At 48.7% G+C, this 17,135-nt stretch overlaps 1 protein-coding gene across 14 annotated transcripts in view; it reads right to left on the bottom strand.

The window, feature by feature from the left end:
- Positions 1-17,135, bottom strand: part of TJP1 (tight junction protein 1) — a 1,155,396-nt gene that overhangs the window by 224,118 nt on the left and 914,143 nt on the right. For 9 of the 14 annotated variants that reach the window (XM_085644067.1, XM_085644068.1, XM_085644069.1 and 6 more), the window contains 2 exons: positions 11,053-11,406; positions 10,556-10,807 (listed from right to left, as the gene is read on the bottom strand). In XM_085644067.1, coding sequence (XP_085500193.1) covers positions 10,556-10,807; positions 11,053-11,406 — 606 coding nt within the window. The remainder of the gene's footprint in view (positions 1-10,555; positions 10,808-11,052; positions 11,407-17,135) is intronic. The other 5 variants (XM_085644073.1, XM_085644075.1, XM_085644076.1 and 2 more) reach the window with 1 other exon arrangement.

Raw genomic sequence — 17,135 nt, 5'->3', positions numbered from 1 at the left:
GTAGCAGGCTCTAGTGGTAGGGCGTCTAGCTTCTCTGATGACGTTCATACAGTCAGGGGGAAGGTTTAGGTATCCGAATTCTAGGATTTCAGGAGCCAGATCGCAAGGTTGAGCTGAGCTGGGTCCGGGTGCCTGATCTCTCTGGGTTAGGAGGCATGGTGAGAGGTGTAGCTTTTGGTGTGGTACTACCGAGAGTTCCAGCAGCGTGGTGTACCACGGTTGTCTGGCCCATGTTGGAGCGCCTAGGATCAGTGTGAGGGAATGCTGTTGTAGCTTTCGCACCACTAATGGAATTAGTGGGAGAGGTGGAAAAACGTACGCAAATTTGTCTGACCAGTTCATCCATATCGCATTGCCTTTGGACAATGGGTGTGGATATCTGGTGGCGAAGCTTGGGCATTTTTTGTTCTCGTGGGTGGCGAAGAGGTCTATCTGCGGATGCCCCAACATTTGAAAGAATGGGTGAAGAACCTGCGGGTGAAGTTCCCACTCGTGGATCTGCTGCGTCGGTCTGCTGAGCAGATCTGCCATGGTGTTTTGGACTCCTGGGACATGTTGGGCTAGGAGAAAATTTTTGTGTGGAATTGCCCATCTCCATATGCTCTGTGCTAGTTGAGAGAGCTGTGGAGAGTGTGTGCCACCTTGTTTTTGAATGTAATACATTGCCGTCATGTTGTCTGTGCGAATGAGGACTGCCTTGCCTAAAATCTGTCTCTGAAAGGATTTTAGGGCTAGAGAGATTGCTAGTAAATCCAGATGGTTGATATGGAGTAACTTTTGTTGCGGCGTCCATGTGCCCTGCACTGTGAGGTGTAATAGATGAGCTCCCCAGCCGGAGAGCGATGCGTCTGTTAGTATTATTTGTGGAACCGGGTCCAGGAACGGTCGACCTTTGGAAAGGTTTGTGGTGTTCCACCACTGCAGAAAGCGATGGGTGCGACCGCCTACCAACACCAGATCTGTCAGTTGCCCCTGGGCCTGGTTCCATTGGCGCGCTAAGCACTCTTGGAGTGGACGCTTCTGGAGTCTTGCGTGGGGCACTATGAAAATGCAAGAGGCCATCATCTCTATCAGTTGCATAAACACTCTTGCTGGAAGGGAGTGTTGAAGTATGAATCTTTGACGCAAAGCCTGAATGCTTGCAATCCTGGCCGGATTGGGGGAGGCTATGGCTTTTGAGGAGTCTATGGTGGCACCGAGGTATTGCTTTATGTGGGATGGTGTTAGCTGGGACTTTTGGTGGTTCACCGTGAAGCCTAGTTGGTGAAGTAGTTGGATTGTAGTGGCGGTGTGGTGTACACATTGGTTGTAGGATGTGGCTTTTATCAGCCAGTCATCCAAATATGGGAAGGCGTGAATGTGCTGTCTTCTGAGGAGTGCCGCCACTACCGCTAGGCACTTGGTGAATACCCTTGGTGCTGTTGTGACTCTGAATGCGAGCACCTTGAACTGGTAGTGTTGCCCGTCAACTACAAATCTGAGGTACTTTCTGTGAGCATGGTGTACCGGAATGTGGAAGTATGCGTCTTTCAAGTCCAGTTTGGTGAGGAAGTCATTCTGGGAGAGGAGCGGAAGCACCTGCTGAAGCGTTACCATGTGTAAATGGTCTGAATGTATGTATGTGTTTAGGGGCCGGAGATCTAGAATAGGTCGTAGAGTCTCGTCCCTTTTTGGTATAAGAAAATGTAGGGAGTAGACCCCTAAATTTTGCTGATTGGCGGGAACTTGTTCTATTGCCTGTTTTTGTAGAAGGGAGATTACCTCCCGTTTTAGAAATGTGGAATGTTCTTGTGACATTGGGCGTTGCCTGGGTGGAATGTTTGGGGGGGGGGGGGGGGAGATGTTAATTCCAGGCAGTATCCTGACTGAATAATTTGGGTCACCCATTTGTCTGAGGTGATGGTCTCCCAGACCTGATGGAAATGTTGTAGTCTGCCCCCGACCGGAGTGGGATGGTCTGGAGGGAGCGGGGGGAAGTCATTGGGTAGGCGGTGTGGCAGAGCGGGCGGTATTTGTTTTGCCTCTGCCTTTATTGTTATTGCCTCTATAGCTGCCTCTTTGATAACCCCTTGTGAAGGTGGACTGAGTGGGGGATTTGTAGGAAGTGGACGCGCTATCTGAGGAGTAGCCTCTAGACGTGCTCCGAAAGGAAGAGCGGCGAAAGGAGCGCCTAGGAGGGTGTGACTGCAGGGCTCCCATGGATTTCGCCGTATCAGTGTCCTTCTTCATTTTTTCGAAGGCCTCATCTACCTTTGGGCCGAATAGGTGTTCTTGGTCAAAGGGATGATTTAGGATGGAGGCCTGTACCTCTGGTTTGAAACCGGATATTCTCAGCCAAGCATGGCGACTGAGGAGGACGCTAGTATTAATGGCCCTGGAGGCTGTGTCTGCTGCATCTAAGGCACAGCGTATGGAGGTGTTACTTATTGTCTTACCCTCTTGAATTAATTAATTGGCCCTATTTTTGTATCTTTCCGGGAGATGGTGCATTATGGTTTCTAATTCATCATAATGTGCCCTATCGTATCTGGCCAATAGCGCTTGGGTGTTGGCGATACGCCATATATTTGCTGTCTGTGACGCAGTGCGCTTTCCTGACGCGTCCAGTAGCTTTGACTCTTTGTCAGGTGGTGGTGCTTCGCCGGACGCCTGGGAATTTGACCTCTTTCGTGCAGTGGAAACCACTAGGGAATCTAGTGGCGCTGGCCCTTTGATATAGGCAGGATCTGTGGGGGCAGCTTTGTACTTTTTCTCTATGCGTGGGTTAATGACCCTGGCCCTTACTGGGTCCTTAAACACCTCTGGCGCATGTTTTACCACCCCCTTGAGCATGGGTAGTATGGAGGTAGACCTATGTGCGGTATCAAATGTGTCGAGGAGGAAATCCTCCTCCACTGGGTCAGTGTGTAACTCTACCCCGTGATAATGTGCCGCCCTCTGAAGTAGGTGGTGGAAACCTAATGAGTCTTCCGGTGGAGATGGCCTGGAAGGGTAAAGGTCATCTTGTGGGACGTCTGGAATATCTGGGTTATTGTAGTTGTCCCATGGGTCTGGGGATCCTGTAGGGGTGAGGTCTTGGGGCATATCCCTTGGATCGTGATATGGGTCCCCTTGATCATCATCGTCTGGAGACGGGGTCGGAGAGCGATGAGGTGGGGGTGGAGAAGGCATAGTGGGCAGAGGTGGAGAGGGTGGAGGAGGTGGAGGAGTTGGGGAAGGTATTCTGAAAGGGGAGGTAGCAGAGTCCTTCCTCTTTGGAGGTGGAGGCGGAGCCGGTTTGTCCAAATGTCTCTTTTTGGAAGAGAGTGCCAAATGTCCAGTTTTTGGATCCTTGGTAAGAGTTTTTTGTAAGGGATCCGGTGTAAACAGTTCCTGTGACAATGTTTGTTCTGTCGGCGCCGAAGTCTTCGGGGCCGATGACTTTTTAGGCTTGTCCGTGCCGGTTTGCTTAGCACTGGGCTTGGAAACCTCCGATTTCTTGGTCGGTGCCGAGGTGGGCTTCGGCGTAGAAGTGTCGGTGCCGAGGGCCTTATGGGGTTTGGTCGGTACCGAAGATGACGTCGGTACGGAAACGCTGGCTTTCGACACAGAGGACTTCGGTGCGGAGCTCGGTGTCGAGGTAGAGGCTGGTTTCTCTTTCGGCACCGCTGGAAGGCTGGCTCGAGCCCGAGCCACCGGAAGGCTTATTTGGCTTCTTCACCGGGCCCGAAGGTGGGGTGTGTGAAGCAGTGTCTCTGGTCTTGCCTAGGCCCGGAGGCGAAGGCATGACCGAAGCCTTTTTGGGTGTCGGCGGTTGGTGTGGGGGGGGGTATATAACTCACGTCCCTCTGCGCCGGAGTGATGTCCTCCACATCTGAGTCGTCGGCTTCGGAAGCATTGACGAGGTCCTCTTCGGTGCGCGGCTGTCCCGGATCTTCGACGTCGTCTCCGAAGATGTCGACTGGAACGGAGGTCGAGGAGTGTGCCATGTTTCTTCTGGCTCTTCGGTTTCGAATAGTCTTTATTGATCTGAAAGACTTACAGGCCGGACAGTCTCGAGCCTCGAGTTCAGGGGAGAGGCAGAGGTTGCACACCTCATGAAGATCGGTGTGGGGGAATTTGGACCCACATCGAGGGCACTTCTTGAATGGAGTTCTTTACATCAGCCGGGACTGGAGCTTGGGTAGGCCCGAAGGCTGCCGTCGACGACTGGAACCGAATATTTGTCGATGAGCAGGTGATTGAGGAGATCGCGATCTGAACAATACCGCGATGTGAGTGAGGATTCCACTTCGATCGTCGAACTGGAAATGTTCGGAACCGGAGCGCGAAGATTACATCCGAGCCCGATGGCGGAAAAAAACAATCTGAGGATGGAGCCGAAGCCCATGCGCAATACGATCCAACTGAGGAGTCACCGACCTCGTGACTTCCAAAGACTTTCCAAGAGGAAAAACAAACTGCAAACATCCGGGCCCAACACCAGATGGCGATCTATGCAAAAGTGTGTAATCTGCAGCTCATATGCCTCGAACATGTATTATTCAACAGATTAAAAATCCCACGGTAGTTCATGATCTAAATTTTGCATATTAATTAAAATAATTACCAGCGTGCAATATGCAACTGATGTTCAAAGAACCTTGATTAAAAGACATATTACTATATTTTGAAATAAAAATTTCTGAATGCCAACCCAAATTAAACAGAATAATATTTTTAAAAATGTATTGCCAATACCATTTTCTTCATCTTTACAACAGTCTTTCTTACTTTTATTTTTACTTTCTAACATTATTACAAGTAATGACTTGCATTTCGCGAGTCGGTGAGATCAAGAACAGCCACACAAAAATCTATGTCTAAGAACAAACTTTACACAGTGTCGCAACTCTTGAACAAAACATTGAGTATGTTAAAATGAGCATCTGTGGCTTGTTAGAACATGGTTTAGCTATGAAGAGATTAAATGTTGAGTACACAGGCCTCTAGGAAACGTGTGCTTGAGCAAGAATGTTCATAGCATAGGTATGTTCAAGGGATAACATTCGTAGCAAGCTGCCGACAGAATGTGGACTTAGATGAGCTGTACTCTTCTTGGTACAAATAGTGTTCGGCTTTTAGCAACTGTGTCTACAGTAATTCAATGTCATGTTGTGACAAAAAGTGCTGTCTTAATTAGAAGACTAAACTGCCCAGCATGGAGAGTTGCTAAACCTGCAACACGCCCAACAGTACGAGTTACTTACCTTCGGTTACAATGTATCTGGTAGAGACGTTGTCTAGCCGCAGATTCCTTAACTTAGAATATTCCCAGGCGTGAGCCTGGATCTGGAGATTTCCTGCAGCAGCACCTCTGTGCGCCGGGGGACGGCGCCACACGACCCCGCCCTGACGTCGTCCACGTACATGACGTCAGCGAGTTCATATAAGTCCCTCCTGGCGCGCTGACGTCAGTTTTCTTTGTAGAATTTTTTCGCGGCACAACACGGAGCCACCAACAAAAAACTGTGAAAGTATGGGAACAGTGTGCGATGGATGAAAACTCCATGAATAAAGGAGGAGGATGGTGGAAGACACCATCTGAAAGACAGAATAGACACTGCCTACACATGTAAGTGGAAGCCATGAGAAAGACCCCGCAAGCAAAACGAAAGCCCCTTACTGAGTGCAACAAGGGAACAACATCTCGACAAAAAGAAACAGACTAGTAGTGAAATGTGGACCTGTGCAGTCCACTAAGAATGGAACACAGAAAGAACAGTCCACTGTAGGAAAGAATGAGAAGACTGGTCCTTCCCCTCTAAAAACAGAGGTAGGAAACAGAGCACAACAGACCCTCAAAGACGATAACCATGAGGAGACCAGGACCCCCGAGGTAGTAGAGGAGGCGGAAGTGAAGGGATTTGAAGAGGAAAACAAATCTTCTTTTGAATCAAATGCACCATATAACGGAAAGAAGCCCCCAGCAGAGGCGAACTGTATATGAAAGCACCCAGGGGAGTGCAACAATCTGAATCCCTTTGAGATATAACCCAATGGCAACCGAAGAGGCCAGCGGAAAACACCACTAGACAAGGTCCTCGCAGAACGGGGAGGCCGGGTGGGCGTTAAGGAATCTGCGACTAGACAACATCTTTACCAGATACATCGTTACCGAAGGTAAGTATCTCGTACATCTGATAGAAACACCTAGCCGCAGATTCCTCAACTTAGAATAGGTACCACAGCCATACCCCAAGTGAGGCAGGTCTGCGACAGGACAACAGAAAGCACCAAACATCTGATCCGATAACAGAGTGACGGATAGGGAGGGGGGGGGGGGAATGGTTGGGGGGGGGGGGGGGAGGGAGCTGTGGCAGACCAGCCCGACAGCAACCCCAGCACCACGAAGAGCAGAAGTCACAGGATAGAAGAAATCCGAAACACCATACCCGTATAAAAAAATGCCAGGTAGAACGGCATGAGCCCTATACCAGAGCAAGGAAAGAGAGAAAGAGAGAGCAAGAAGGATCACTCCCTGCTAAATGGCGCACAATAAGTGCATTGACCCAGGCTTTAAAAGAACTCGAAGAGATGTAACCAGCGCCTAACAGACTAGCCTATAGAAGGAAGCCGAAGGAGCCTGTGGCAAGTGCCCAAAGGCAAGAGCCAGAACCTGAGCAATGCGTGGGAAAAACCCAGCAGGACAAGAAGCATGCCTGGCACACACCCAACCCCAAAAGGGGTAAGGAGGGACAATAGCACCAATCCCCGACCCGCCGAAGCAGGTAGAATATTTTGCCGGCAAAAGGCCAAAGAGACCTTAAAGTGGCTTGAACAGAAGAGTGCCCGACCGGGCAGCATGAGGTCAAAGTGAGAAACAACCCACAACAGACTTGTAGACAGTAATCAATGACCACTGCCATCAAAAGAACTGTCCCGCATGCGTAGCTGCAACAAGAGTAGGCATATACGAAGGAAAAGGACAAAAACACCGCGGTAACGAACGGTGGGAAGTCTCAGAATCCAAGACCAACACTCCAGAAAGACACGTACATCGTCGAATGACAAAAAGGGAGCATATGTCAATTAGGAAAACCACTCCAGTAAGCAGAAGCAAGAAGGAACCCATGGCCAACTTGCAACAACTCAGAAAAGCCCCCCCACACATGGTCCAGATGTCATAGCCTCGACAAGAGGTAGCGACGTAGGAAGAGGATACCAAGGCAACCGCCATGCAGACATAAACGTATGACCATACAATTATGCAAAGACAAAACGAGCCAGGAGCATGAAAATGTATATACCGGACCATACCTACAACAGTAAAGGCAGGTAGGAGCCGTTTTGGAAGAGGAGACCATGAAACCTCCAAAGGAGGTGGAAGACCATGGCGAAAGCAGATGGCACCAGGGAAAAACATAGAACACCGCACAACGAACCACCAAGCGACGCATGGAGCCCACATGACCCCCAGGCCCAGGTGAGATAAGCAAGGCTATATAATAGCGTACAAGTACCCCACATGAAGTATGTATACCCCAAACAACGGGGGACACATCTTAGGGCAAGAAGCCAGGCCAAAAGAACGCAGTAACGAACGGAACCTGGAGCTGAGTTCCGAGCCGGAATAACATTACAGAGCCAAGCCACCGGCTGAATACCACAGTCAGAGGACACAGCAACCTGTGCAACACGACCACAAAAGGCCAACAGGCAGCTGAAAGCAAAAACGCATCCAAGGGATGCCAATAAGAAGGTAAGCACCCTTGACACAGAAAAATGACGTAAGGCTCACTGCCCATGGTAAACAGAGTGCATCTAAGGATGCGAAATGAAAAAGTAACATAGAAGACAGGCCCAAAAAGACCTAAGTGGGAGGACGAAAGCCCGCCAGGAGCCGGCGAACCGCCAACTCAATCAAAAAGCAAAACACCATCAAAGGGTAAGTCATCCAGTCGCTCCCGGATATCTTCAGGGAAGACGCTATCTCGCAACCAAGCGCGATGCCTTAAGACAACAGAGCTCACCATGGCTCGGCCCAAAGAATCCACAGTATCCAAGGCTGAACGGATTGTGAATTCGGCAAGGTCGCGGCCATCCCGGATGAGGCGAAGGAGATCAACGCGAGCACCTTCAGAGGTTGCAGTATGCAAAGACTCTGCAGAGTCCCACAGGGCAGAGGTAGCCCAAGCCAAAACACACACTGTATTTAAGGACCGTAGGGCAGCACTAGTGGATGCAAAGACGTTCCTACCCCAAGACTCAAGCCACCTTGACTCCCGAGAGGGAGGAAGCGTTAGTGGGGGCAGAGAAAGAAAGGCAGTCTGCAACATGAACCCCTGCGCATCAAGGTGCACAAAAAGACAGGCCGGATCATGTGGAGCTGGACAGTGGCGGTTCAAAACTGAACGAACCACCGGGTCACCTGACGCAGGTCGGACCCAGGTACCCAAGAGGGCATCAAAACGGCAAAAGCGGCTCCATATTTCCAGACCCACGGTGGAGGACCATAAGCAAGGGGTCAACAGACAAAGTGGTAGAGGGGGTTTGCATATTTAAAATGCGGGTAGCCAAAGAGACCACTCTAAAAAAAAGCCGCACCAGCCTAGATAGCCCTCCGTGGAGGGGGAAAAACAGCTCATCAGTGGGGGAGGGTTGTAAGCTGACCCTTCCAAGACACTGAGGGTGCGCCCAATGCTCCACGGAAGGAAGCCCCACGGAAGCGTGAGGATCCTGACAGGGCTCCTGGGGAGGCGAACAGCCTGCCGGATCTGGGAGCTCCTGAGGCGGCACCACAAATTCCAAGGGGGTCACTGGCAACACTAACTCCGGTGACGCCGGGTGGGAGGGCGTAGCCGAACTCTCCATAGAGGCCTCTATAGAAGAGTCCAGAACACGGCGTCGACACGGTGCCGAAACGACATGTGTTGGCGCCGATTGTGCCTCGTCAGATGCTGACTTGGCAGCATCCGGCGTTGAGTCGGCGCCGTCCGGCGCCGTCCGGCACCGGAACTATGACCAGCTACCCCTCAGAAGAAGGAAAGGGCCCCAGTGCCGGCGAGGCAATCTTCCGACGCCGTCCCGGCGCCGGCTCCGCCTCATCCAGAACAGGCTCAGATTCTGGAGGAAGGAGCGGAGGAGGAGCTGAGGAGGCCAGCCTCCGGCGTCGGGATGGCGCCGACCCCGGCTCCGGACAGGCGGCTGCCTGCCCGGAAGGCTGGGGTGTGCTCAAGTCAGGGCTATGAGCACCGGCAACCACCTGCGGCGCCACAGGGAGCCCCGCGGGGCTATGCGGCGTGGCAGAGGCGCTGTGAGCCGAAGAGGGGGACCGAGCTGGGCTGAGCCCCAACAACACCACCTCTCCGACGTTCCTGGGAGGCGAGGGCTCAAGAGGCACTGGGGGCGAACTCGCCGGCGAGGCAGTCGGACACCCCACAAGAAGCGGAGGTCCCGAGGATGCCCCAGGAACGGGAGAGGACCCAAGGAAGGCCTGCAAAGCCGTAGCATAGGCCTCCATTTGGGCCCGAGTCGCCCCTACACACGGAAAGGGCGGATGGGGGGAGGGGGGATAACCGTTGGGAGCGCACGGTCGGAAAAGGTCCGGGAACCAGCGCCCCTGACAACAGAAGAAGGTGAGGTTGAAGATCTTGACTTACCAAGTGGAGAACGACGGCCCCAAACCCCAGAAGGCGATCGACGACGGAACCGAACAGAGGGGGGGACCTGCAGTCGATGACTAGGTGGGGGTGAGACGACTCCGACCGGGCCAGCCGTGCCGAAAGAAGCTTCATACGGCGCTCCCGCCAAGACTTCGGTTTCAGACGCTGGCAGGCGTCACATTCCGTGGAGTCATGGTGCTTGCCCAGACACCACATACAAAGAAGATGCGGGTCAGTCGCGGACATTTGCCGCAAACAGGAATTACAAGATTTAAAGCCCGAAGGCATCGCACACTGTACTTAACGCGAAGCGTCGAAAATGAGGCCTGAAAACAGGCCAGAGGAACCGCTTACTCCAGATCCGCGTTGCACGCAGAAAAGAAGGAAACTGACATCAGCGCGCCGGGAGGGACTTGTATGACCTCGCTGATGTCACGTACGTGGACGACGGAAGGGTGGGGTCGTGTGGCACCGTCCCCCGGCGCGCAGAGGTGCTGCAAAAAGTTTCCGGATCCAGTCTCACGCCTGGGGATATTCTAAATTAAGGAATCTGCAGCTAGATGTCTCTATCAGATACTGCCATTTCAAATCAAGTTAGTCTAGCCAAATTTTCATGCATGCAAACATACATATATTTTTAAACAAGAAATGCAATATGCTTAGTGTTGTGCTACGTAGACAATATACAAAAGATGTGACAAACAGTGAAAGAAAATACTGACAAAGGATTTCTTCACTAAAGCATTGAAGTACATTTTAAGCCATGCAAGCGGAACAAAAACAAAGGTGTCACGCCTATTAAAAGCATAAACTGCATTTTGCAATTGTTAAAAGATAATGGAATTTGATTTATTGGATTTGATTAAAGTCAAATTGCCTGAATCAAGCATGCATGCAATCGATAAATTAGTGCAACAAAATAGCACAAGTACCTTTGCTGGATCTATGTGCAGTGATAAGGACGATGGATCTTGATCCCTTAGCATTACATGAGTTGCCTCAGTGCCTGGTGATCTTAGGGGACCAGCTTGTAGATAGGTGCTGAAAGGGACTGGTTTAGGCTCATCCGACCTAACAGTTACATTTACGTTTGGACTAACAGCAGCTGATGAGTTGGCAGAATTTTCAGAGTTTGATTCAGTCGACTGGGAAGGGTAAGGGGCTGCAGGTAGGACATCTGCTTTCTGTGGAGTGTGTAAAATATTTAGTTCACTTACAGCACTTTAAGACTAGCAACCAGTAAAACATAGTTTTTATTTAATTTAGACAGAACTTGCAGTCCTTCAACTAACAAAATCGCACCTGTGCGAGGCATATGTGATGCATTACTTGAACAAGCTAATTGAATATAAAATATAATTCCCTGACATACAACCACAAAAATCATCGTAAATCATAAATCTTCCACATCTTAAAAGGTGTTGCTTACCTGTTGAGAGGGTGCAATTTTATAAACTGGAGAGTCCGTTCTGAGAACTGGCTGTGGCTGAGCTTGTTGTGGGTAAGTAGGATATGTTTGATTTTCATGATGCAGTCCAGATGTATCTTCTCGAACAGGTTCAGATGATCGTGTGATGGCGGACTCGGGTGGAGTTCCAGCCTCATCATTAAGAGTTTCATCCAGCTCCTGATCAGTGTAGGCACCACCTTCAGTATCTGTGTCTTCATAGTCTGATGTATGTCTACTGTCTGTGCTGTACATGGAATATTCACTACCTGGTGCTGACAAGTAGGACAGACGGTCATCATGCAAATCAAGATCATCTTCCGAGGCTCCATCTGCCTACATCAAACAAAAAATAATTAGAATAAGCAAGAGTAACTTCAGTGACTTCATTTTAAGCTCATACTATACTCGTATAGATTTTTTATCAAAGGTGTCAAGTGGCTGAGTACAACAGCAGTGGATGTGCTTAGTATAAACTGGAAGATTGCATCCATCCAACATTACAGACAAGCGCTCTAGATTTTCAGTAAAATAAACATTGGGTTAAAGTATGGCCTTCAAGATTCCACCATTCATATGTTTGTGTAATCTACAATTGACTAAAGATTTCTAATAACGAAAGGATTCACTGTGGGAAAAGCGGATTAGACATTTTTATAAAATAAAGATAAAAATTATCTTTGATGTGTTTTCCAGATTCCAACAGAGATCATCCACATTGTTCACCATCTAAAAGCACTGAACATAACCTCTTTGATTAATCCTGATTAAGACAGGAGCCAACCAGTCATCTACTGCTGTCAATCAAAACATTATATGAAACAGAAATCACACTAACTATGAACATGCTTGCCACGTTTCTAAAATACTATTCTGGTCAACTAATTTAAACACTAAAGTTATGAAAAGTTCTCTTCTGAAGAACAAGTTACTTACCTCCGGTAACGCCTTGTTTGGTAGAGACTATCTAGCCGCGGATTTCTTACCTTAGAATATCTTCAGGCATCAGACTGGATCAAGAAGATTTGAGCAGTATCCCTGCGCACCACCAGGTGGTGCAGTTCAGCTCGGTCTCATCGTCATGCCAGAAATGACGCGTGCAGTACCTATATAGGCGTCACCTCGGCAAGTTGTCAGTTACTTTCGTTACTTTCCACACCAGGAGCGCAGAGCCACTATGAGGACAGACCACTGGTGTGACAGACTAAGGCCCTGTAATCTGTTAGCAGAGCAGGAGGATGGGAGGGTCCTAAAGGAATCTGCAGCTAGAGAGAATCTCTACCACATAAGGCATTACCAAAAGGTATGTAGCTTGTTCATCTGAACAAGACTTCTAGCCACAGATTTCTTCCCTTAGAATAGATACTCAAGCAATACCACCCTGAATGTTAACTGCAAAGCCAATTAAATCACAAAATCGTGCAGGACCGAAAAGGAGAAGTACTAGTCATGTCCCACCTGACTGTCAAGGCAGTAGTGATTGGTGAACTTGTGCAGAGGCCCACGTTGCTGCCTGGCAGATGTCTAGGACCAAACGCTGTGCATTAACGCAGTGGTCGCAGTCTTGGCTCTGGTGGAGTGAGCTTGCAAGCCCTCAGGGGGTTGCTTCTTAGGCAATGCATTACAGATCTAAATTTATAGAACAATCCATTGGGAGATGGTCTTTTACTACACTGCCTTACTTTGTTTCCTCCTACATAGCCCAAGAAGAATTGATTGTCCACCAGGAAGTCTTTTGTGCGGTCAAGGTAGAACGACAAAGCTCTTTTTGGGACTTTTTGGGTACTGATGCTTTTTGACAAAGTGCGTTGGGTCCCTGCTAACTAGCCCCCCCCCCCCCAAATGCCAGTGCTCATTCCCTTATTGTGACCCAATTGGTAAGGACTTGAACACCCCTGTAAGTCTATAGTAAATGGTACCCAGGGCATGGGTACTAAAGAGTACTATGTGCTGCAGCATGTATTAGACCACCCAAATGGGCCCACACAAACTGCATGCAGGCCCCCATTGCAGGATGTGTGAAATGGTGCAAACCATTTTGAAAACACAAGATGTAACACGCCGTGTGTGCCATGCCAAGATACACTGCATATACAATATGTAAGTCGCCCCTATAGCAGGTCTTAGAGACCTATGTCCGCTAGCCCTTCAACTTACCTGCCCAGCTGTTGGTTCCTCCCGGAATATTTCCAGGACCAAGCCTGCAGCCAAAACCCACAACTCCCATTGAAAAGAACAGGGCATTCAACGCCAAAACAACACCTGGCCGCCCCTCTGCTGCTGTGGATGCATTTGTGTGCTAACTTACATCCCCTTTTGCCCTGAGTTTAAGCCTGGGAGATTTGCCCCCTCAACCTTGTAGCCTGCCCGAGAGCAGCCACCAACCGACGACCCCATAGGCTAACTTAGGGCCTCAGCACTCTGCACCGGGCCGCCCTAGTGCCGCTGAGAATACTTTGAGTGCATCCTTGACCCTGGGGGAATCCTTGTTCTAACCCCATAAACCTAAACCTCAAGACCGTTTACTTACTTGCAAGCCAATAACCTAATTTTTCTCCTTAGAGTTGCATTGACTGTTTTCCTCTGAAAAACGTTGAGGGTGTTTGTATGGAAACATAAGAAACTGTGTTTTGATAAAGAAAACTGTTTTACCTACCTTTTATCTAGGAAATGTCCCAGTGTGATATCTAGGCATATCAGACTGAGTAGAAAAAGTAATCCAAAAAGTACTCTAAAAAGTAATCAACAGTAATCCAAAAGTAATCTCAACTGTATTTGGTTATTTTACAAACCTGTAACAAAAGTCATTGATCATCCAGCTTGCTTATTCAGCAATCTGTCTTGAAAAGTACAATTCTATTTACCTGTAACAAGTCCTGCTTGATTCTAAAAATATAATACAACAAAGATATATTTTTGATACAAACAATTGGTCTGAATTCAGTCTTTGAGTGTGTGACATCACTTCTTGCCTGAGTGTGTACAATAAATGCGTAACCCTTACTGCTCGCCCATACTACCACTGTAAACCTTTGGAGATCCACTGCACTCTGTGCACACTATACGTTACTTTGGTATAGTATATACAGAGCCAGCTTCCTTCAGTTGGGTACTTACTTGTAAAACCGTATTGTTATTTTCCTCTATAGGATAACATTGAACTGTTCAAAAATTGCCGACTTTTAAAAGACTAAAATATTTTTTCCTGAAAACCGTCCTTACCTTTTTGAGAAGATCTTGGTCTAAAAATAAAACTTGAACAAAGCTTGATTTAATAAAATTGGTGTGGATCCCCTGTTTGGCAGATCTGTTATATTCATGATGGTTTCCCTGCTTCGCCTCCTCTATCAACTTCAAAACCACCCTTATGAATACCACCCACCTGGTTTCGACAAATGAATGCAATCCTCGGCCACCTCCTCTGGTGTGGGAGCTCAGCACGGGTGGCCCCAAGAACCTGTTTTCGGTCTACATACTGTGGTGGTATGGCAGCTCCAGACATCTAGGCACATCATGCTGCTTTACACCTTCTTAGCTATGACTGGTTGTATGGAGACAGACGAGATCCAGCTTATGCCGAACGTTAGTTAATGGACACTATGTCACTACATACGATCGTATATTCGTGTCGACGCTCAAAATGTTGCCCTCAGCAACTAGGACGGGGTGGGGTAGACGGACGGAGACTCCCCTCTGGCACAATGGCCTTCTACCACAGTTATCAATGTTTTCCGGTTCTGAAGACTGGGAGGCCATCGGCATATCGGTGGGGGTATATCTACAAGGTCAGACTTTAAAGTCCTTCCAGGGGCTTCAAAAATAATACGACATGCCCCGCTCGCAGTTTTGTAAATACCTCCAATTCCGCCATGCATTCTACCCCTACATAGCACACCAAGAAGACCTACCCGAATTTAATCCTATCGAGGCTAAAGTCTTTATGGGGGAATTAGGTGACCACAAAATCACCAAGACATATCGAACACTCGTGACTAACAGCCCCACCACACTGGACAGAACACGTGACACCCCCTAGAAGATTATGACTGGGCCGAGGCGCTGGAGTCTAAGTCTATCACGGCACGTCTAAGACTCATCCAATTAAAATACATCCATCGGGTCTATTTCACTAGACATAGGCTCTGGAGGGCCGGACTAGTCGACTCTCCTCTTTGTCTGTGCTGCAAAAATCACAGACTTGCACTCTGTGTGGCAATGCACGGCACTCTCAAAGTTCTGTCAGGGGGGGTAACTTGCCTTTCGGAAGTGTTAGGATGGGATATTCCATATTTACCACGACTGGCCATGCTACATATTACTGAAAGAATAGGGGGCAACAGGTACAAGCGCTATTTACTACTCCTTGGCCTTACATTGGCGAAACATGATATCGCCAGGGCATGGAAAGACACGTTACCGCCATTAGTTGGGGTGTGTTCGAGGGGGCTTGATTTCTGCATGGGGCTTGAGATACCAACATTCAAGGAGAGTTGGTGCCCCCAGAAAAAGAAAACACCCCAAGATTTCGAAGAGGTGGGCGGACTATCGGAGACTATATTTGGAGCCCATTCCCCCTGCACCAACAAGTAGGGAATTGGTGTGACGAAGGATGATGATAGACAAATTGAGATGTAACTATACAGTCATTCGATTTGGGTGGCTGGGAACTACATGTTTTAGACTTTGTATCAGATACATGGCACTGCTGTTTATTGTTTGGGTACCTGTTCAGATATTCTCAGATCCTAATTGACATTGCAAATGTTGACATCAACACTGCTACTATGTATATTGTATTACTAAAAACCCTGGATAACACCAGGGATGTTACGGCTGTTGACAATAAAATTTTGTTCTGAAAAAAAATAAAAAATTGGTGTGGATCTCCTTTTTAAGTTGTGTGCCCCTTATTGGTCAATATACGTGCAATACATGTCTAACACTCCTTTGTGTTAGACCTACGGCTGCTCACTCACACTACCACTAACAGAGCACTTTGGGTTTGCTTGAGCCCTGTACACTTCTGGGGAATCTCTGGACTCTGCACAGTATAACCACCTAGAGGTATACCATATACAGAGCCAGCTTCCTACAATGCAGGTACCTGTTGAAATCTTCCATGCCTCTTTACCGCTCCCGCAGCTGGGTGACGGTTATGTTCGTGACTTGGATGTGGCCCTCGCCATGAAGGAAAAGTTGTATTGCTTTAGGGCAATTACCAGTGGAGAAGGCACTGGGCTGCGATGGATTTCTGGTTGAGTTTTATCAGGCCTTCGCTTTAATCCTAACCCGATGCCTGCTAGAGGTGTACTTAGAGGCAGGGAAGAGTGGACTGCTCCCACCGTCTATAAGGCAGGACTGCATTACTATGCTGCAGAAGCCCGGTTCGATTCCATAGGATCCCTCTGCCGATACACCCTTCACTATGATGAACACAGACACTAAAATACTCTTAAGTACTTGCCCTTCCATTGCGACCGGTTATCAACCAATTAATGCATAAGGAACAATGCTGTTTCATACCCGACCACAGAATGTCCATGGCCAGGGCAGTCGCATCAGGTACGACACGACCGATCTCCACACATTACGACCACACAAATTGGACATATGTCAGTTCATTGTGAGGGACGGTCAACCCTTTGTAAACTGTAGGGTGTGCAGCCTGGGGTCTGGTCCCCACAAGGCCAGAAAAAACCTGGAGTTTGGCCTTCTGAACTGTAGGTCACTCCCTCGCCATTCCACGGAAATTAATTCACTAATCATGGACTACGACCTGGATATTTTATTTTTAACGGAGACATGGATCACGCCCGCTTCTAGTCCAGATATGATCCAAGCCCTCCCGCCCGGATTTGTGATTTACCATCTCGACAGACCCATAGGGCGGGGTGGGGGTTTGGCTATTCTGTATAGGGATACGCTCAGGTGTAGAGCACAGGAAGCAGGGATTAAGGACTGTGAAAGCTGTCATTTCTCCCTTCAGCTGTCCCCTACGGTTGCTATCTCTGGGCTCCTGGTGTACCGTCCCCCGGGGGCAGTGGCCGGTTTCATTGATTCACTTA

The sequence above is a fragment of the Triturus cristatus genome, chromosome 3_1 (genome assembly GCF_964204655.1).
Source record: "Triturus cristatus chromosome 3_1, aTriCri1.1, whole genome shotgun sequence".
Taxonomy (NCBI): domain Eukaryota; kingdom Metazoa; phylum Chordata; class Amphibia; order Caudata; family Salamandridae; genus Triturus; species Triturus cristatus.
This window is presented reverse-complemented; position numbering and strand designations above follow the sequence as displayed.